The 18210-nt window shown below is 40.7% G+C and overlaps 1 protein-coding gene across 1 annotated transcript; it reads left to right on the plus strand.

The window, feature by feature from the left end:
• Nucleotides 1–910: 910 nt before the first annotated feature.
• Nucleotides 911–15355, plus strand: LOC308318598 (delta(14)-sterol reductase TM7SF2-like; the record flags this gene model as incomplete). The annotated part of the gene is made up of 8 exons (XM_080768214.1): nt 911–1523; nt 7787–7981; nt 8815–8918; nt 12884–13009; nt 13440–13608; nt 13929–14009; nt 14162–14284; nt 15176–15355. The coding sequence occupies 8 exons, from the start codon at nt 911–913 to the stop codon at nt 15334–15336; spliced, it is 1572 nt and encodes a 523-aa protein (XP_080624340.1). The 3' UTR covers nt 15337–15355.
• Nucleotides 15356–18210: the final 2855 nt, after the last annotated feature.

An 18210-nucleotide genomic window follows, 5' to 3' on the forward strand; every position in this document is an offset into this window, starting at 1 on the left:
ACCCAATGTGTATTTGCTGTGCACATTTGACAATTAACAAACCTACCAGTCTTTGTATTATTTTTTTGGTAATATTCTTCTTTCATTATTTATTTCTGTGTGAAAAGATGATCAGTATCTCTTTGGAGGCCATGTTCACTGAGATTACCATGCTGCGTTCAATTTATATATACATGTATACGTATAACACTACAAGTAAACACTAAAGTCTGCACCTAAATTGTTAAGGGACAAAGAGGCAAACACAATTCAACACGCCCTTACTAACAATTACTGACAGTTCAGCCCTACTGATTGATTGATTGATTGATTGAAATTTGTATTCAGTTAGAATGTGTACATATGGTTCAAATGAAGGTACAGGTCAATACAAAAATGCTACGAGGATGAAAGCAGAAAAAGCACTAAGACGTTTATTAAAACATTGTCTGCTGTTAAGTATATGAAAAAGATTAGATTGAAACAGAAATGCCGTGTGTTCGTTTCTGGCTGTCTGTCTAAAGATAATCTTGCAAACCGCCAGACTAAACTTCATATGCACACTGCCAATAGGCCTCATGTTACATCGACTTTTTTCATAGATCGACGACTGACAGATATAGAAGAGGTTTTATGTGGTTTTGCAGTGATACTGGTTCTGTGTTTATAGGTTCGAGAAAATAGGAGGTTTCAAGATGTGTGTCTTAGCAATTCTGAGTAACAGTAGTATGCAGATTGCCATTGTTAGGCATGAATGGCGTTGGTTTGTGTTGGTGAGTGATGTCAGACCAGCCTATATAGAGTGCGGCAGATGGCTTGTCAGGATAGAGATACCTATTACCATCACTACCACCACCATCTAGATTGCCACCTGCCAAACATACTATAGAACCCAGACACCACCGGCATAAACCATTACCAACCGGCAAGCATGAGCGGGGAACAACCACCACAGCCTGCTGCCGATGTAGAGAGCCCATGCACCCTGACAGGCTTAGCTTCCACAGGGGAAAAGAAGGTTATCGCAACAAGAGTCTTGGGTACAGTGAAATGGTTTAATGTCAGGAATGGATACGGTTTCATCAACAGGAATGATTCCAAAAAGGATGTTTTTGTACACCAGACGGACATAAAAAAGAACAACCCAAGGAAATACCTTCGCAGTGTGGGAGATGGAGAGATTGTGGAATTTGATGTGGTTGAAGGGGAGAAGGGAGCAGAGGCAGCCAATGTCACCGGCCCAGGCGGTGTTCCAGTCAAAGGTAGCAAGTATGCCCCTGATTGGATGCCCAATCGCTTCAAACGCTACCCCCGCAGGATTGGCCCATCCCGTGACGGGAACTTTCCAGACAACCACCAGAGTGATGATGTGGGTGAATCTGGTAGTGGAGGTCGGCCAAGGTTCAGACCAAGGGGTCCAACTCATACCAGACTCCAGCAGGACAGAGAGGAGGACAAAGAGAACCAGACTAGCAAGGGTGGCCAGGACCAAGAGACCCTACCAGCACAGCTATCACCAGAACTACGCTCACAGAAACCCAGAGGCTGGCGGCAAGCCAGGGCACTATGACCAGGCACGTGCACACACAGACATCAAAGGGGGCTGAAGGCCCTGCCCTTTACCGGTCTGTAAAAAAGCCCTTTCCAGACCATGAATACAGAACTTACTACGGTGAAAGAAATGTACACGCCACACCCGACGGCAGCATTCAGGAGAATTTGTTCTGTGTAGAAATCCATGTTGCACATGGAGATCTACAATCTCACAACACGTCACATTGTGACGTGTTGTGAGCTTGTAGATCTGCTATTTTCACAATTGTGCCCTTTTAGGGAATTTCAGCTCCTGCCTTTAACATTCTCTGCACGTCCCTGACTATGACAAGGAGGCCAAGACATCGATTTAGAAAAAGTCGGATCCGGAGTACAAAAGAAGGAATCAAAGAGAACTATTCGTGATACTTGTCCTATAGGGCCTCTTTTTGTTCTCATTAGCTCAACATCCGCCATGCCGCAACGGCCGGAGGATTATGTTTTCGCCCCTGTCTGAGCAGCATCTTGACACCACTGCACGCACACTGCCAGTAAGCCATGGAAGAACCGATTAAATAGATTAAAATCAATTAGTTGGCAACTATAATTCAATAGTTTCTCACTTCAGCTAAACGAATGAGCCATTTGTATTTCCTCTGTACATATATACACAGTAGCGACCGTGAAGCAAAATTTCACAGAACTGTCTGAGCCCATAATACAGCGTTGAAAAATCTGGGAGCATTTCACCCTCAACATGATTTTCTGAATAAGATGGACTTTGCTCAGCATGGGAGCACGTCCACAGAGCACATACGGTAGCTTGTTCGATAGCGAAATTGTCCGTGGATCCCGTCTGGGGTGGAAACAAGTTGTGCGTAGTGTTATCTGCTGTGTATGACCAGAAACAGCAGGTCGGCTCTTGGCCGGATCAGAGCACTAAGAGCAGTAAATAGAAACCAGGCTTCCTGAAAAGCCTGATGATGCGAGGTGGTTACTTCTATGGAATATAACTGTATGGATATGAATCCAGTTAAAACTTTCAGCGGAACATCATTTAGTGTTGCTTAGCCACTCATTAATGTTAATATGTTTATTCAGAGAGTCTGTATATGAACGTTTCTTTTTTCAAATGACCCATTTGAGTTTAAAAGAGTAATATTAACCTTTAGCCTATAACAAATGTATTTATAATCAAATGCATGCAGACATAATACGACTATAAGGTACCATGGGTGGCTTTTATTTAGATTTTCTTTGTCTAAAACAGTCTCAGACTAAGACTAAGAGTCATAATCCGATGAATCATTTAAATAATCACAGATTATAAAATACACCTATCAGTTACTTACACATATTACCATACTCAAACTAGTTTGCGTGTCTAGTAGAGTTGCATATATCCTATAGTAAATATTGCTTCCCCCAAATATTTCCCCCCCTGTTTTATTTTTTATGAGACACCAGTACCAGTCTACAGCTAGCCTGGGACGCATACCATTTTTGGGTTTCTGATGCGGTCAGGAGCAGAAATAACTTGTCATGTTGTAGTCACTGGTTTGTAGTCATCAGGCCGGAACCACCAAACCGGTAGCAGAATTACCCTAAATAATTCCCAGCGATAAACATACATCATAATGTTAGGGTTTCTGATCTTCTATTCCAACTCGCAGCGACTGGCGAGACTAAACTATAGTAGTTATACTCGATTCAGCATTTCAATGAGGAATGCCGAAAAACCGAAACCATGCATCAAAAAGGAACCACTGTTTTTTTGCCGTGGCATGGATCACATGGGACAGTTTGGAATGAAGTCCAGCTAGGCTTTCTTCCGACCTGGAAAGTCTGGTGATGCAGGGTTTCTATGGCCATAAAATGATCTATGTAGTGGGTTGAGCTTCACGGGTTGCCCCTAGCAAGATTTATGGGAGCCGTGAACGGCTGGCGTGTAGGTGACATTGTTTGTCTGTTTGTGCGGGGAGTCGTAGGCAGGAGCATCTCTGGAGTCTAGTGCTTGGTATAGAACTATAGATAGCCCTTTAGGCCAACATTAAGCGTGAAGCTTTTAACTGGAACTTGAGTTCATTTTTCCTGCAGCTTAATTGCAGCACATTTGCAACATGGCTCATTCAACAGCTGATCAAAAATGCTAAAATCACTTGAGTTTAGTTTGTTTACTAAAACAAATCAGTTAACAATAATGATTTTAACACTGTAAGAAAGGACATGGGTGTTTTGGTACAGTTAGTTATCCCTGTGCACCAACAACAACTATATTAATGGTAATGTAATTGACTAATGGTGCTCAGATAAAGTTATAGTCATTAAGAGAAGATACAAGTTTTAACTTGACTGTAACTGCCTCTGTGTCAGTCAGTGCAGTATTTCTGAGTTATTTATTTTGGTAGGAACCAAAGTTCTCTAAGGCGGAACCTTTGTCCTTTATTAGCTCGTTTCCGTAAGTACGTATTTTAGCGTAACACTCTCCAAGAATGTCCGCGGATTTAGTACATGTTTCTCAGTGTATATTGCATCTGCAAGCTAGTTCATAGCATCAAGATAGACAATCATAAAGAGTAATACCAAGCTACACAATTCTCCTCATACAATGCAGCTACTAAGGTACAGTTTGCTGACGTTTTGTGTGTTGTTTGTATTGAATTGTTGGATGTTGTTAAACAGCTAAGGGCTAACAAATGTATTTGCTGCAGTCAATTATATGTTGGGCTGTAGTTTGTCAGATGTGGTCTTTGTGTTTAATGTGGATTATGTAACCAAGGTTCATTTGTGTATACAGTAATTGAAAGTGACGACATTATCAAGACAATGTTGAGAGATTACTGTATGTGTTTGTTTATTATTTTGACTAGTGATTATTGTATTTGTGTACATGTTTTTTGATTACAGTTTTCACGGTCTGGATGAACCAATAAATCCTGCCAGTAAATTAAAAACTCGTTGCTGTCGTCTGTACTGAGGGAATTACATTGACAGTAGTCGGGGATCCACAGGCCCAAAAGCTCTTGAAAATGGGTTGAACCTGTGATGTCATGCTATACTTTTTTTTGGTGTTTTTTCTATTAATTTGGTCATTAAGGTCCATAGAATAAGAGGGCTGCTCTGCCGGAAACATCGCGAAAAAAAGTTATGGCCATTTTAGTATAATGAAGCCTTTATTTTTTTGCCCATTTTCGCCTATTGTAAAAAACTAGGTTTCTTTTCTTAAAGTGCTCAGTAGGTTGTGTAGGCTGTCAATAAATGATTCCCAGATACACAGAACACATATGTGAACAACACCAAGTCCAGAAATACACTCTCAAAGCCTTTCCAAATGATTTATAGCCATTTTTGGTACCAAAAATTCATCCGTTTTTTGCATTTTTCCCAATACTTTCATCTTTACTTCAATAGTAATCAACTTTGCCATGGGTTATGACATCAGCCAATGTCTCATTCTTTTCATCAATCTTTATAGTCATTCCACATTTTTTTTAATTAAAATCAACCCTAAATTAAAGGAACTGTGGTGACTTTATTACCCTAATGCTCAAAATTCCCAGAGCCTTTTTTTTCTTGAAAACAACTGTACCCCCACAAAATAAAAGTGTAACACAACAAATTCAAAACAACACAAGTATTTTGTTTGATGTGCACAGCTGATTCTTTATGTTAGTTGAAATATCACACCTAGTGTGAAGTGAGCTGTGCTATTTATGAATACTAATATATATTGTCTCTGTTGTGATAATAGTGATGAAATTGCTATCCTTGATCTTGATTGGCGTACATACATGCTAAACGTCCCATGACGCTTGGAGCTATACTCCTTCCAGAAGCACAGCTCAAAAAAGGAAATTAAACATTGTCTGAATAAAATAATGTCTAATATCACGAAAATGAAAATGATCAGGAAAATGAAAACGACTAACTAATCAACTCACTCACTGTCACTGTCTTCGAGTGTGAGTTCAACTCGTGAACATCTTTTGGGGTCCCCAGTGCAGAGACAGGCAATGACATACTTGACACCGGCTCTTGCACAGGAGCATCCTCTGGCACACTTGCTTTTCTTGCAGTGGCAATATTTGGTGCGCTTGTATTGTGCAGGTTTTGCATCCTTCAGCATCATTGTTGCCACCAGCTTACCATTGACAAGCTCTCTGCCAAAGTTGGTTGCCACAGGGTAGGTTGGCTGAGACATGTGTGCCCTCTTACATACAACCAACTGATGCAGGGCTCTGAGAAGGTGTAATTTGAAGGCAGATCTTCAGTAGGTGGAAGGCAACGCATGTCTCCTTTGATGTTGCCAAAAAGATGGGCTCGCAGTGTATCCAAGTTACCACTGAAGTCACTCCTCTCATACAGTGAAGCCATGTATCATCTAGCCGCTGTCCCGACATCTTGTGTAACATCCAGACTTTCCCCAGAGTCACCATTTTGGCACAGAGGCAGAAGGTCTTTCAGGTGATCTACGGCAGCTTTGTAGGCACGTCTTTTTCCTCTTCTGTAAAGATAGCTCACTGTGTCACATCCAGTCAGTATGTAGGTGCTGAGGAGTATGGATGAAAGATCGGAAGCTTCAACATCATACTTCACTGCCAGGGCATCCACAATTGCATGAGCAGGTAGGTAGATATCCATCTTCTTTACCCATAGCTCCTGTAGGCCATCCATGTGTGTGATGTAATATGCACATCATGATCACATATGTGTCAGTAGCCACAACTACAGCCCGTTCGTGGTGCAGATGTTCTACTGAGTATGCAATGTGGGCAAACATCCTAGTATCTGCCTCCTCATGCTTCTCACAGGACAGTTCTGGAAGCTCAACCTGACAATCTGCTGATAACAAGACATCATAATTGCTCGTGTTATGTCAGGCTCTGCCCAATTAAAAGCACAGATAATTAATCCAATCATGTTCAACAGACTGTAGGGCAGTCCCAGTACTCTGACTCCCTGTGTGCTCACGTAATTAAATAGATTCAGCTGTGCCCCCAGAACTGCCCATCACCTTCAAAACAAAAGCTTTAGCTGCAACAGAAATAATGGATGTAAACAAACCAATTAAGCAAAGCAAATTAAACTAAAAATAAGAAATGCATTAAACATATAACAAATACTGAAATAGCAAATTACTGAATATAGCTCCCACACTGTACTTTAAAGCGCAAATAACATGAATTTTAAAACTGCTTTTAATATCATATTGTCTATGTCCCTCAAAGTTATTTCTAATGGTTTGATCCTCAATCACCACTCTGATATAACCAGTCCTTGTCATTTCTTTCTGGACATCGAAAGCAGTTTTAGCTGCAGTACCACAATGTCCTGAGGTGCAGATATGCAGATTATTTAATATTTGAGTCATTATAATACTGATGCTAGATAAAACCAGGCTTGTTTCCATTCCATGCCAGCTTGGAAATTCTCTAAGCCAAAAAATGGCTTGAAAAAGAACACCATAATGAAACACGTTCCTTAGATCCACCTCTGGGGGGTGCTCCTGGGCTGCTGCTGATCTCTGTCCCAGAGTGTTGCAGCAGCTCGGAGACCCCCAGCAGCTTTCTAGGCTGTACAGTTGGAGGTGCTTGAGTCATTGGCGTGTGAGAACAGTCCACCTGCTCCTCAGACCACAGAGCTGCACTGGCCCTAAACCGGACTCGTACCAGTGTAGACTTGTCTGGGGAGCGGACAGATATTAGCAGCTCAGCCAAAAATCATTGCATGATGTTACTTTGTGCATGTCTGGATATCAATTTTATCATTCCTGAGGAATGGATGTATGGCTAAGTATGAAGAAATATAAAAAATGTCATAGTTTCAAATGTTATACAGTATGTGATATTAGTTGCATGAATAATCCTCATCTACAGTATATGACCTAGCATGAAGTTTTACACCCCCCAATGCCCCCATGATGCATCATCTCAGACCCGATTCTCAATAGTGTCCTTTTCTGTTTTACAGGCAGAAGATATATATTTCTTAACATGAGGAATGCACTGATTCCACCTTTTCCACTCTTAATTCAGAGAAAGATGTCTAAAGGCTTTGTGGTCCACTAATGGCACATTTTAATTTAAATTTGGACTATTACACAGTGCCTTCTCATCACTGGGAAATGAACTGGATAAGTTGTAACCACTATGTCTTTAGAGTGTTTTTTGTCCATATAGTCCTCTGCCAGGGAGTGTCACACTGATATCTCAATCTCTACTTATCCTAATTATATCCTTTTCTGTATCTGCCCCCTGTCGCTCTGCCACTCCAGGTTTCTTTGCCGTCGTGACGAGTGCTGTGGCGGTGGCCGCGGCCGCGTACCTGGGCGTCGACCTCACCTACATCCACAGCCACTTCCTGCAGCTGGGCGCGGCCACCCTCCTGGTCTCTTTCCTGCTCAGCGTCTACCTGTACGTCCGCTCCCGCTATCGGCCTGCGGACCAGCTGGCACTAGGAGGGAACTCTGGTATGGAGAAAAAAGGAAGAGTGTGTGTGTGAGAGAGAGAGAGAGAGAGAGAGAGAGGGGGGGGGGTGGGTGGGGGTTTGGCAGGACTCTCATTAATGTACCTGTACTCGTGAACCATTCTTGACTCTTGATTCTCTTCATGAGTTATGTTACAGAGGAAAGTTTGAAGCACCAGTTAGTAATTGTAGTTTGACGCCCCCTTGTGGTTGTACTGAAATCCTGCAAAAGGACTTCATTGAATTGAAGATATTTTTCACGTTCAATGTACTGAACTTTCAGTGCAAGAGTTGTATATTACATACATATATGTAATATACATCCACGTTTATCCACAGCAGACCATAGTGACATAACATAATGTAAGCCTGCCATCTCATTGCGGAGTCTACAAAGTGAACCGTGTCCAAATAAAGAAAAACTGATGGCTGTGTGGTTAAGTTTAGTGAATGATATGCACCACAGACCAATCAGAAGCCAAGGGTTGATTTAACCCGTCTACCTTGGAGATAGGACCCTTTCCAGACTGAGTAGTGAGTGAAAACACAGATTAACGGAACATAGCGTTTCAGGCTGGAACCCAGGCTAGTGGTTTCTTAGACAATTATTCATCAGCTACGTTGTCAGAGCAAAGCTTTTCGTTTAAAAATGAAAGCAGTACATTAGAATGACACATTTGTAGAACTCTGTCAAATACAGAGAACAATGAACAGTCACTTTGCAAAACTTGGAACTGATAGTTTTATTTTGAGAATTTTTAATCTATCATATCACTCGTCACATCTACAGCTCCAGTAGATGTTAACAATTTTATTTCTCTCATTCTGTTTTTCCAGGCAATGTGGTCTATGACTTCTTCAAAGGACATGAGCTCAACCCACGCATCAAAAACTTTGATCTGAAGTTCTTCTGTGAGATGCGCCCTGGTCTCATTGGCTGGGTGAGTTGTCAATGTCATGGGTACATACACACAGCCTGCATTGATTAAAGTTCAGTCGCCGCGACTGATTTCAGTCATATGGTGTGTGTGTGTGTGTGTGTGGGGGGGTCTCCTTTCACAAATCACACATTAGGGCTTGGCCATACAAACATTTTCAGTCTTGCTTTAATCCATGAGTCTGGGTCACACTTCGTATCATACGCACAAATGTAATCTTCACCACCTGTGTCTTTAAGCATGGATTTCACTTGAAGTCTTTTGTTTTAATATAATAGCATCTTAAAAACAATGTAGCAACATTTCATTTGAAAGTGTCAGTGTTGAAATATCAATTTCTCAAGTCATAAAAATGATAAAAGCATGGCGTGTCCCTTTACTACAAACCCTTTTATAACCAAGGTGTAAATGTATTCCACCAGCTGCGGTTAACCATTCTTACACAGACTGTTCCCATCAAAGGGCAGTTTAGAAAGTGGCTTATTGTGTGTCCAGCTGGCGCAGCGTAATGTGGAGACTGGGGCTCTGTGGATTCCTTCACAGTGCCTTCAAACACTTGACACATTGGTCACAATTGGCCATGTTCTCTGGGTGGCAAGCTGGCTTGGGTTTGTGTTCTGTTCTGTTCTGTATTGCTGCACTAGCGACTTAATTTGCCTGTCAGGGCACCTGTTCACCCGTGAATAGAACTGGGGAGAATAGCATGTTCTACCGCCCACACATACTCTTGGTGAAACCCTTCGCTGTCAGGTGAAAAGAAGCAGCTTGTGACTCAATAAGAGATGTAAGAGATGTGGTTGTCTACAGACCAACAAGGTTTAATTGTTTCAGGAGAATTGGCATGAGAATAATTTGAATTGGGGAGAAAAATAAAAACTTGAAAGTGGCTTTTTAGTTTTTAACAGGTGTGGCAAACTTTAATGGAAAAGTACATCTATATTATACAATAACTCTGAAATGTTGCCAGAGTTATGGTGTACGATTCTAGCTGATGAAGTGCAGCTGACAGCTTTGTAGCCAGCTATTCATCTTGCCCAACATAAACACTGAACAGTGAGTCTGTGCCAGGATTGTTGCTCCACAGTCATTCTGTATATCCTTTGCACCCTCTGGTGGTTAATATGAAACTGCAACCAGCTTTGTTGGATACCCTACTACTACCCTAACCCTTTAGGGTGAAGTTAGCTGCTCAGATTTTGGGACAGTGGCTCAGTGATTTGACTCTGCACACCTATAGGTCTTGAGTATGAAATGGTACAGTAACAATGAAATGGTACTGTAAAACAATGAAACGGAACTGTAACAATGAGACTATGAACTTGAATGTAAGGCTTTTTCATTTTGAACTACAACCTTTCTTGTACACAGTCACACTGATATGTCAGGATATTAAGTGTGTGGACTGATTAAAGTTGTATTCAAATGAAGAACAATTTTTTCAGACCTAAAATGATTTATCTTTTAAGTGTACAACCTTGAACCTACAGTATATAAACTAGCACTAGCAGGCTTTCAATATTGATATGACTACAGGAACAGTTGATGTACACCATTAATGTAATTCATTGATTCATTCCAGGTGGCTTTTCCCTACAGAATCGGTACTAGGCCCAGGGGTGCACAATAGTACTTGTAGCGGCCCTCGATAGTTGAAATGATGATAAAGATCGATGTGGTCTCAACGGGTGTTTATTTGTTACAACACCGTGAAAACTATAAAAGGAAAGAAGCACTGTTATGATCATATCAAACAATTTCATAGCTTTCACTCAACAATAAAAGCTGTGCATTAAGTTCATCACTTCAATATTACAACCAACAATAAAATGGTTAATTCATAGCAATTATAATACAGTGATAAAAGAAATCAGTCCACTTCAATACATGACCAATAAAATACCAAAGGAAAAATGCACAGTAACTAAATATCATACACCAAAACATAGCATAAACAAATACAATTAATTAAGTACCAAACAAATTATGAATGAGACTCTAGTCTAAACCAAAACAAACAAGCATGTACCTCACTCCGCTTTAGTCTGCTTATCAAGGGCGCTAAAGGGCTGCATGAACCAGTTGATCAGGGCACATCATCAAACAGTCACAGGTACACCAAACCAAACAGTCACAACGTAGTGCGACAGGCGCTGTAGAACAATATAAACAACTTCAAATCAATCATTCAATCAACTGTTCAACTGCAAGTTACTGGCAACCTTACTTTGAGTACAAAAGTGCATGATGCATATAAATACCTTGCTGTGCAGTGTAACAAAGTCACAAACAAATGCTGGGGTGTGTCTCTTCCTCTCTGTCACTGACTCAGTGTGTGTGTGAAGCTAGCAGCCTCAGCTAAGTGTGGTGCGGTAACAGGAAGTTTCAAAGTAAAAGTGAACCGAAATACAGGAAGCTTCAAAATAAGATGAACAAAGTAAGAAAAGTAAATAACAAATTAACTTCAACTTAGGAAATGATTGAAGTTCGAATAACCAGTATCCCGGCAGTTACAGTACTTGTATGACCTCACTTAGGAGTCAGACACCACATAAAAAAATTCCATACAATATTTTGTGCAGGTTCCATTCATTTGCATTTGCTATGTGAGTGTATGTATTTTCCCACCCTGAGAGTTGGTGATTAAAAGCAATGGCGTTTTCCATGTCGGGTTCATTTTGCACTGCTCTAGCCTGTTGCCTCCCTTTCCCTGCTATCTTTCTCTCTGCTGGCACACCGGGTTCATGTGTTTGGTCCGACGGAGCATTGGTCCGAACGACAACCTACCTCAAACCCTAACCTCCCTCTTGAGCTTAGTCCAGTTACTCTGGGTAAACAATACATAGTACCTTTCCTTTCCCCCGGGGCAGCACAACTAAACCTAACCCCAACCCTCTCCCGACCCCCAACCCACTCTGACCAATGCGGACCATAGTATGCCTCCCAGCACACCAGCTCTCACTCTCCCTCTCCCACTCCCTCCCTACACTCTAGTTCATATCTCCCTGAACCCCATATGAAACATGCCAAGTTTCACTTCTTTGTCTTGTTTCCTAGAAAATAAATGTTTTTCCCAGGACAGGATTCCTCAATTAGAAAAGAACGTACTCTTGTCAAAGATCAGTTTTACGCTGGCGATGTATTCATGGAATATTTCATCTCCTGGTTTTGGGGGGAAATGGAAGGCGGGGGTTTTCAGAGTAAAATATATATAACACAAATAACACTGACGGATCACACTTTGCACTCAGTAAAACTAAAGCCATTCAAGAATGAAGTAGCTAATGTGAAGAACAAGAGACTTTGTTAGAAAAGCCAGTGGTTGTATACAAAGTATGATTGATAATTGATTGGCTCAATTGCAATATTCTGTGGCAACACTAGTTTTGACTAAATCAAAGTGCTGAGTGCTGGCCAATCGGAGACTCAAACCTCTGTTTGAACATCAATATTTCTTATTGATTCTGACACTTTTTATTTAAAAGCTTGACTACTAACACTTAAAAAAGGTTTATGTCAGTACCATTAGCAATCTTATTTGCCTTGGCCCTTGTGAGACTGAAGGCATGGGGGAAAGGCTGTTTTTTCACTGCAAGGCCCAGTTTTATTTATTTAGGATAAAATGTGTGTATGTGTGGATGGAGGGTGGCTCTGCTTATTGGACCACATGCTTCTTCTGAGTTTTGAGGAACAAGTTTTAATCTTGACCCGTCAAATATTTGTGCACGTCTCCTTTCTCTCTGACCACAATTTCCTGGCACTTTACTCTCTATCTAATAATGCAAAAACAAATTGCCCAAAGAAATAAGCTTTGGAGAAAAGAAAAGGTCTGCAAGGTCCAAGTATCGAGTGTTCGGCAGGCTTCACCAATGCCAAGAACACAAAATTATTCACAATATCAAGTATGAATTTAACTCAATCTCATATGGGTTTTCTTTGTCTGTATCTCCATCTGTCTCTGTCTCTCTCAGTGTGTGATCAACTTTGCTATGGCCTTGGCTGAGATGAAGGTGCAGGGCCTGGAAGCTCCGTCTCACGCCATGATCCTGGTCAACCTGTTCCAGCTGCTCTATGTGGTGGATGGACTCTGGAACGAGGCAAGCTCACTGCAACGCAAATATAGAATTAACACCACTGCTAGTATCGGAACCAAACCTCAGAACCAACCCTATAAGTCATTTGTTTTGATTATGGGTTCAGTAGTGGTGAAATCAGCAAGTGCTGCAAACTACTCATGCAAATAGTGGTAACTCAATAGTGTATTCCACCATCTAGCTCTAGCGGCTCTACTCTCTTTTAATGCATCTTGGCACTTTTGTAGTTGGATACTTAATCCGGCCGGACTTTAAATTGTGTTATTTCCATTATTTCCATTTTACTTTTGACTTTCATTTTGATGAATTGTGCTCCATTTATAGCTGTATTATTATTATCGCACTACAACAAATTCCTAACTGTTCACATTGAGTTAGCAATAACAAGTATTGAATGTGATACTGAACTGTATTCCTTTTCTGTATTTTGCAGGAAGCCATTCTGACCACCATGGACCTGATGCATGATGGCTTTGGCTTCATGCTGGCCTTCGGTGACCTGGTGTGGGTTCCCTTCACCTACTCCCTGCAAGCTTACTACCTGGTGGGCCATCCCAACCCCCTGGGCATGCCTGCACTCCTGGCCATCATCACCATGAAACGTGAGTAGTAGGTGTAGTGGCAGCAGACCAGGGACGTTAAGAATTGACAGAACATTTTAGTGTAAGGCATTTAGTTGATTTATTCAGAGCGACTTGCAGTCCAAGCTGAAGGCTTTGCTGTCTCAGGAGAGGAATTATACATTAATTATACATTACGCCCTTGTGTCTCAAAGGCTGTGTTTGTGTTGCTTGTATAGGAGGCTCTTGAATGATACCATCACGTTGTTTATTGGTTGAAAATGTATTATAAGGCGTCTGTGTGTCCGTCTGTCCGAGGACTAATTTTATGTTTCTATCTTGATTCCTTTTGTATCTCTTAGTCTTCGGTTTCTACATCTTCAGGATGTCTAACTCTCAGAAGAACAACTTCAGGAGAAACCCCACCGACCCCAAACTAGCCCGTAAGATGTGTTGCTGTAACTTGTTCTTTTGTTTTTTAGGGGAATGCACTTTTTTTTTGTCTTTCTGCATCTCTCTCTCTCTCTGGTTGTCTCTTTCTAACTCTCACTCATTGGCTATGTCTTCTCTTTTCTCTCTGTTTCTGTGATTCCAGATCTGAAGACCATCCCCACAGCCACAGGGAAGAGCCTGTTGGTGTCTGGCTGGTGGGGCATGGTGCGTCACCCCAACTATCTTGGAGACCTGATTATGGCTCTGGCCTGGTCCCTTCCTTGTGGTGAGCTTGCATTCACAGCACAATGTATCAATGTTCATCTATGGTGACTCGGGTGATGCTTGGGTTATAATCTGTTGTGGTGAACCTGCATTCACAGCGCAATGTATCAAATGTTACCACCTTTTGTGCTACACATCTTTTCTAATCAAACCGCAGGGTGCCTATGACGTGTATAAGCGTCTTTAGGTCCTTTTTAATTATATCAAACGGGATCGCTGATTTTTGGCCATGCCTTCTTCAGCGATCCTAGACATGTTTCGCGCATGCGCACTGCCGTTCACTTCCTTGTTTACGGCCCGACTAAACGGTCTCTTTACTCCATGGTTTTGATCAAAACGGCAATGTTCTGTCTTTTCTGACTTAACCTAGCATCTCGTTTGGAATATAAACGCTTCTAGAGAGACTTCAGATGGGACAGCACAAGGTAGTAACGGAAGATTATGCCTCCCGGTTTTGGGGTGTAATGGAAGGCGGAGCTTTTCAGAGTAAAATCTGCCTCATCTGCTTGGCACTATGGCGTCATTATTTTTTATTTATAATATACTATATATACTTTAGTTTCCACAATAAATAATTTCTCAATTTACCAATATTTGAATCCTGCATAATAGCAGCATAGTTAGAATTTTGAGCACAAGTTGACTGTTCACTGTGAGGGATCGATGAACAGAGGCACAAAGTGCACATAGAGTAAACAAATATTTCTGTACAACAAAACCATTCAGCCTAATTTCATATCATATCAAATCACACAAATAAATAATTTATATATATATATATATATATATATATATCACATCTGATTCACCCATTTGGAAAGATATTACAGATATTCCTTTTTGGAGTCCATAAGCAATTAAGTAAAATGACTTTTCCCTGGTCTACCCTCAGGTTTCAGCCACCTCCTGCCATGGTACTACATGATCTACTTCATCATCCTGCTGGTGCACAGGAATTCGCGCGACACGAACGACTGCCGGAGGAAGTATGGCTCGGCGTGGGATGAGTACTGCCGGACCGTACGCTACCGGATCATTCCAGGTGTGTACTGAGGTCCTCTCTACCCGACAACCCACCTCCCCACACACCGGACACTCCTAGCTCTGGTCCATAGCTCTAATGCGTGCCTTAGAGCTATGTTACTCTCAACTTCCGCCGCTCGCATGAATGCAGACCAGCCTCTACTCTTTAGTGTAAATAAAAAGAACGTTTTTGCTACTCACCAAAAAAAAGGCGGGTTGTGTCAATAGAAAGACTACTTTCCTTAGTGGAAGCACTCTGAGCCCCCCACCACACGTATAAACTATACTTTTTGGCCAAAAAGGGATTTTGTTTCCACCGGAAAAAAAACATTTTTAGTTACTCCGCTGCGCCCTCTACTGATATTGCCCAGAGAACTGCCTCATAGAGGATATTTTTCCTCCGGTGAAAAAATATCCCTTTTTGGCCAAAAAGTACCGTTTATACGTGTGGTGGGGGGCTCAGAGTGCGTCCACTAAGGAAAGTAGGCTTTCTATTGACACAACCCGTGTTTGTATTGGTGAGTAGGTCAAACGTTCGTGAGATTTCCACTAAAGAGGAGAGGCTGGTCTGATTTCGATTTGAGATTTAATAGGGAAAGTCCCATAGCCTTAATGCAGGAAAGAAATTCGCAGAATCGAAGCATTAAGGCTATGGACCAGAGTTAGGACACTCCCAAGCTTGAGGCCTTTTAGACCCCATATCATCAATTAAGTTGCGTGACAAGAGGCTAATTTGGGACGACAAATTAACATTTTCCATTTTAAACATGGATGGACTGTTTGGGTAAAAGAACATGAGTTTCAAATTATTTTGAAGTTTTAAGGAGCTACGATATGTTATGGATTTTGGTATAAAAAAAACGACAACAACACTGAAATGAAATTTCACTGTTTTACTGTTTGAAAGGCTGCCTTTTGTTTTATTTTTTCACTTGAAAAGCATAGTTTTAAAAGTTTACAAACTCGAAGGAATGACTAACACAAAAAGCCACTGCTGGGAAGTCTTGTTAAGATGTATATTTTTGTATATACAGTACACTTTTTTCTACTCTTTAAGAGACATAAGTACACTTTTCTCTAAACTTAACAATTTCATAAATAATATCTTTTGATAGGCTTTACTTTTCGCACCCACTCAATATTCAAATTATCACAATATCTGCTTGGCTATCATTTTGAAGGAATTTGTAAGTACTTCCCCTATTTGCTTGTGTATATTGAGAAGAATTGTATTAAAATGCTTTTTTTTTATGCCTGTACAGTGGAACTACTAGTATTAACGTTCTCTCTCAGGATCCAGGGCATTGTCATAAAGTTGCATTGGAAGTTTACTTTTCTTTTGTCTTGATAATTTTGTGTATACTTTTATAGCGATGTAGTGTTAAAAACTTGAGTGTAAATTATATTTTTGGTGTTAATGAAAATGCACTATTGCGATAAAAGGCATTGCTTTGGCATTATTATTATTTTTTACATGCATGATCAAATACAAAGTCTAGATTTGGCTTTGCTACCTCAGGTTCCACTCATGCCCTCTGGGGGGCAGCGTTGTATAGTTTTGAGCATGATGTAGTCACTGTTTCAGAAGGAAAATTAGTTACCCTGTTTTTTCACCATGCCCTCCCCTGACAATAATCTGACCTGAGCTGTTAGAAGCTTGCAACACCCCACACCTTGTACTGGGATTTACTTTGTGTTAGAACTTTACAAAGGCTGCTTCGAGCTTACCATAGTTTTTACATACGGGGAAAATGTTTACGTACACTTAACTGCATACATGTGCTTAGAAGACTGTATTCGACCGTCAATACGTACTTTTACAGTTTCAGTTAGTACTTCATAATAATTTGTAAGGAGTATTGTATGCTGGAAAGAGGCCTTTGTAAATTGTTCACCACAATACCCAGTTATCCGTAATTCCTGTGGTTTTTAGAACATGTTTATCATTTCAAAGTGAGCACTTGTTGCTGCCACTGCCATATAGAAATGCTTTTATCCATTTAGCTTTAAGGTTGTATGACAATGACCATCGGAATTAAGCTTACAATTAATACTGTGACATCCTGACTGAACTACGCTCTGCAGTAGTAGGATTGTACAACCAACTATACATGAGCTACTATTTGGCATCCTGTGAATTAGTAAACCCAGGCAATTGTCTTTCTTTATTTTTGCCCGTGCAGCTGTAGATGAGCAAGTAGCAATATGTTTAACTAGACTAGGAAGCTTTTCCTATGCCATGCTGACTGAATGCAATGTAAATACATTTTTTTGTTTTGTTTTTAATTACGATATATTTTAATTATATTAAGAAATAATAGTAGCAACAAATAGATATTGTTTCTTGGTAGGTATTTAAATAGCTTTTTCTGGTTTAAAACTTTGTTTTGTGAAAGCCTAATTTTGGCAACTGTAGCCCGTGTATGTCAACAGCTAGATCTACCTATACTAGGTTTCTGGACCATATTCCAACACACAAGCTGTACCACAAGAAGAAATTGTTGAAAATGGCTTTCCCATCTTGTCGCTTACTCCTTTGTTTTTATTTATTTATTTTTTCATCAGCTCTGATCGCAAACATTTGGACAGGATAGAGAGATGAGTCCGCTACAGTGACTAACCATTATTAGAAGAGAGGTACATAATTTAGATTTAGAAAAGCCTATCCTTGTGTCATTTATCTATCTGACACCAGATAATATTTGTTGATCATGAGCATATTTTTCACACACACACACACACACACACACACACACACACACACACACACACACTGTTTTGTTATATCCGTTTGTTTAATAGTACCTCTAGCAGTATTCATTCTCTGGCTTTTGCTGTCAACGACAAACATTTCGACTTGATTTATACTTTGTTACATGCTGGTGTCGCACACAGAAAATGGCA

The sequence above is a fragment of the Protomyctophum bolini genome (assembly GCF_963924005.1).
Source record: "Protomyctophum bolini genome assembly, chromosome: 7".
NCBI lineage: Eukaryota > Metazoa > Chordata > Actinopteri > Myctophiformes > Myctophidae > Protomyctophum > Protomyctophum bolini.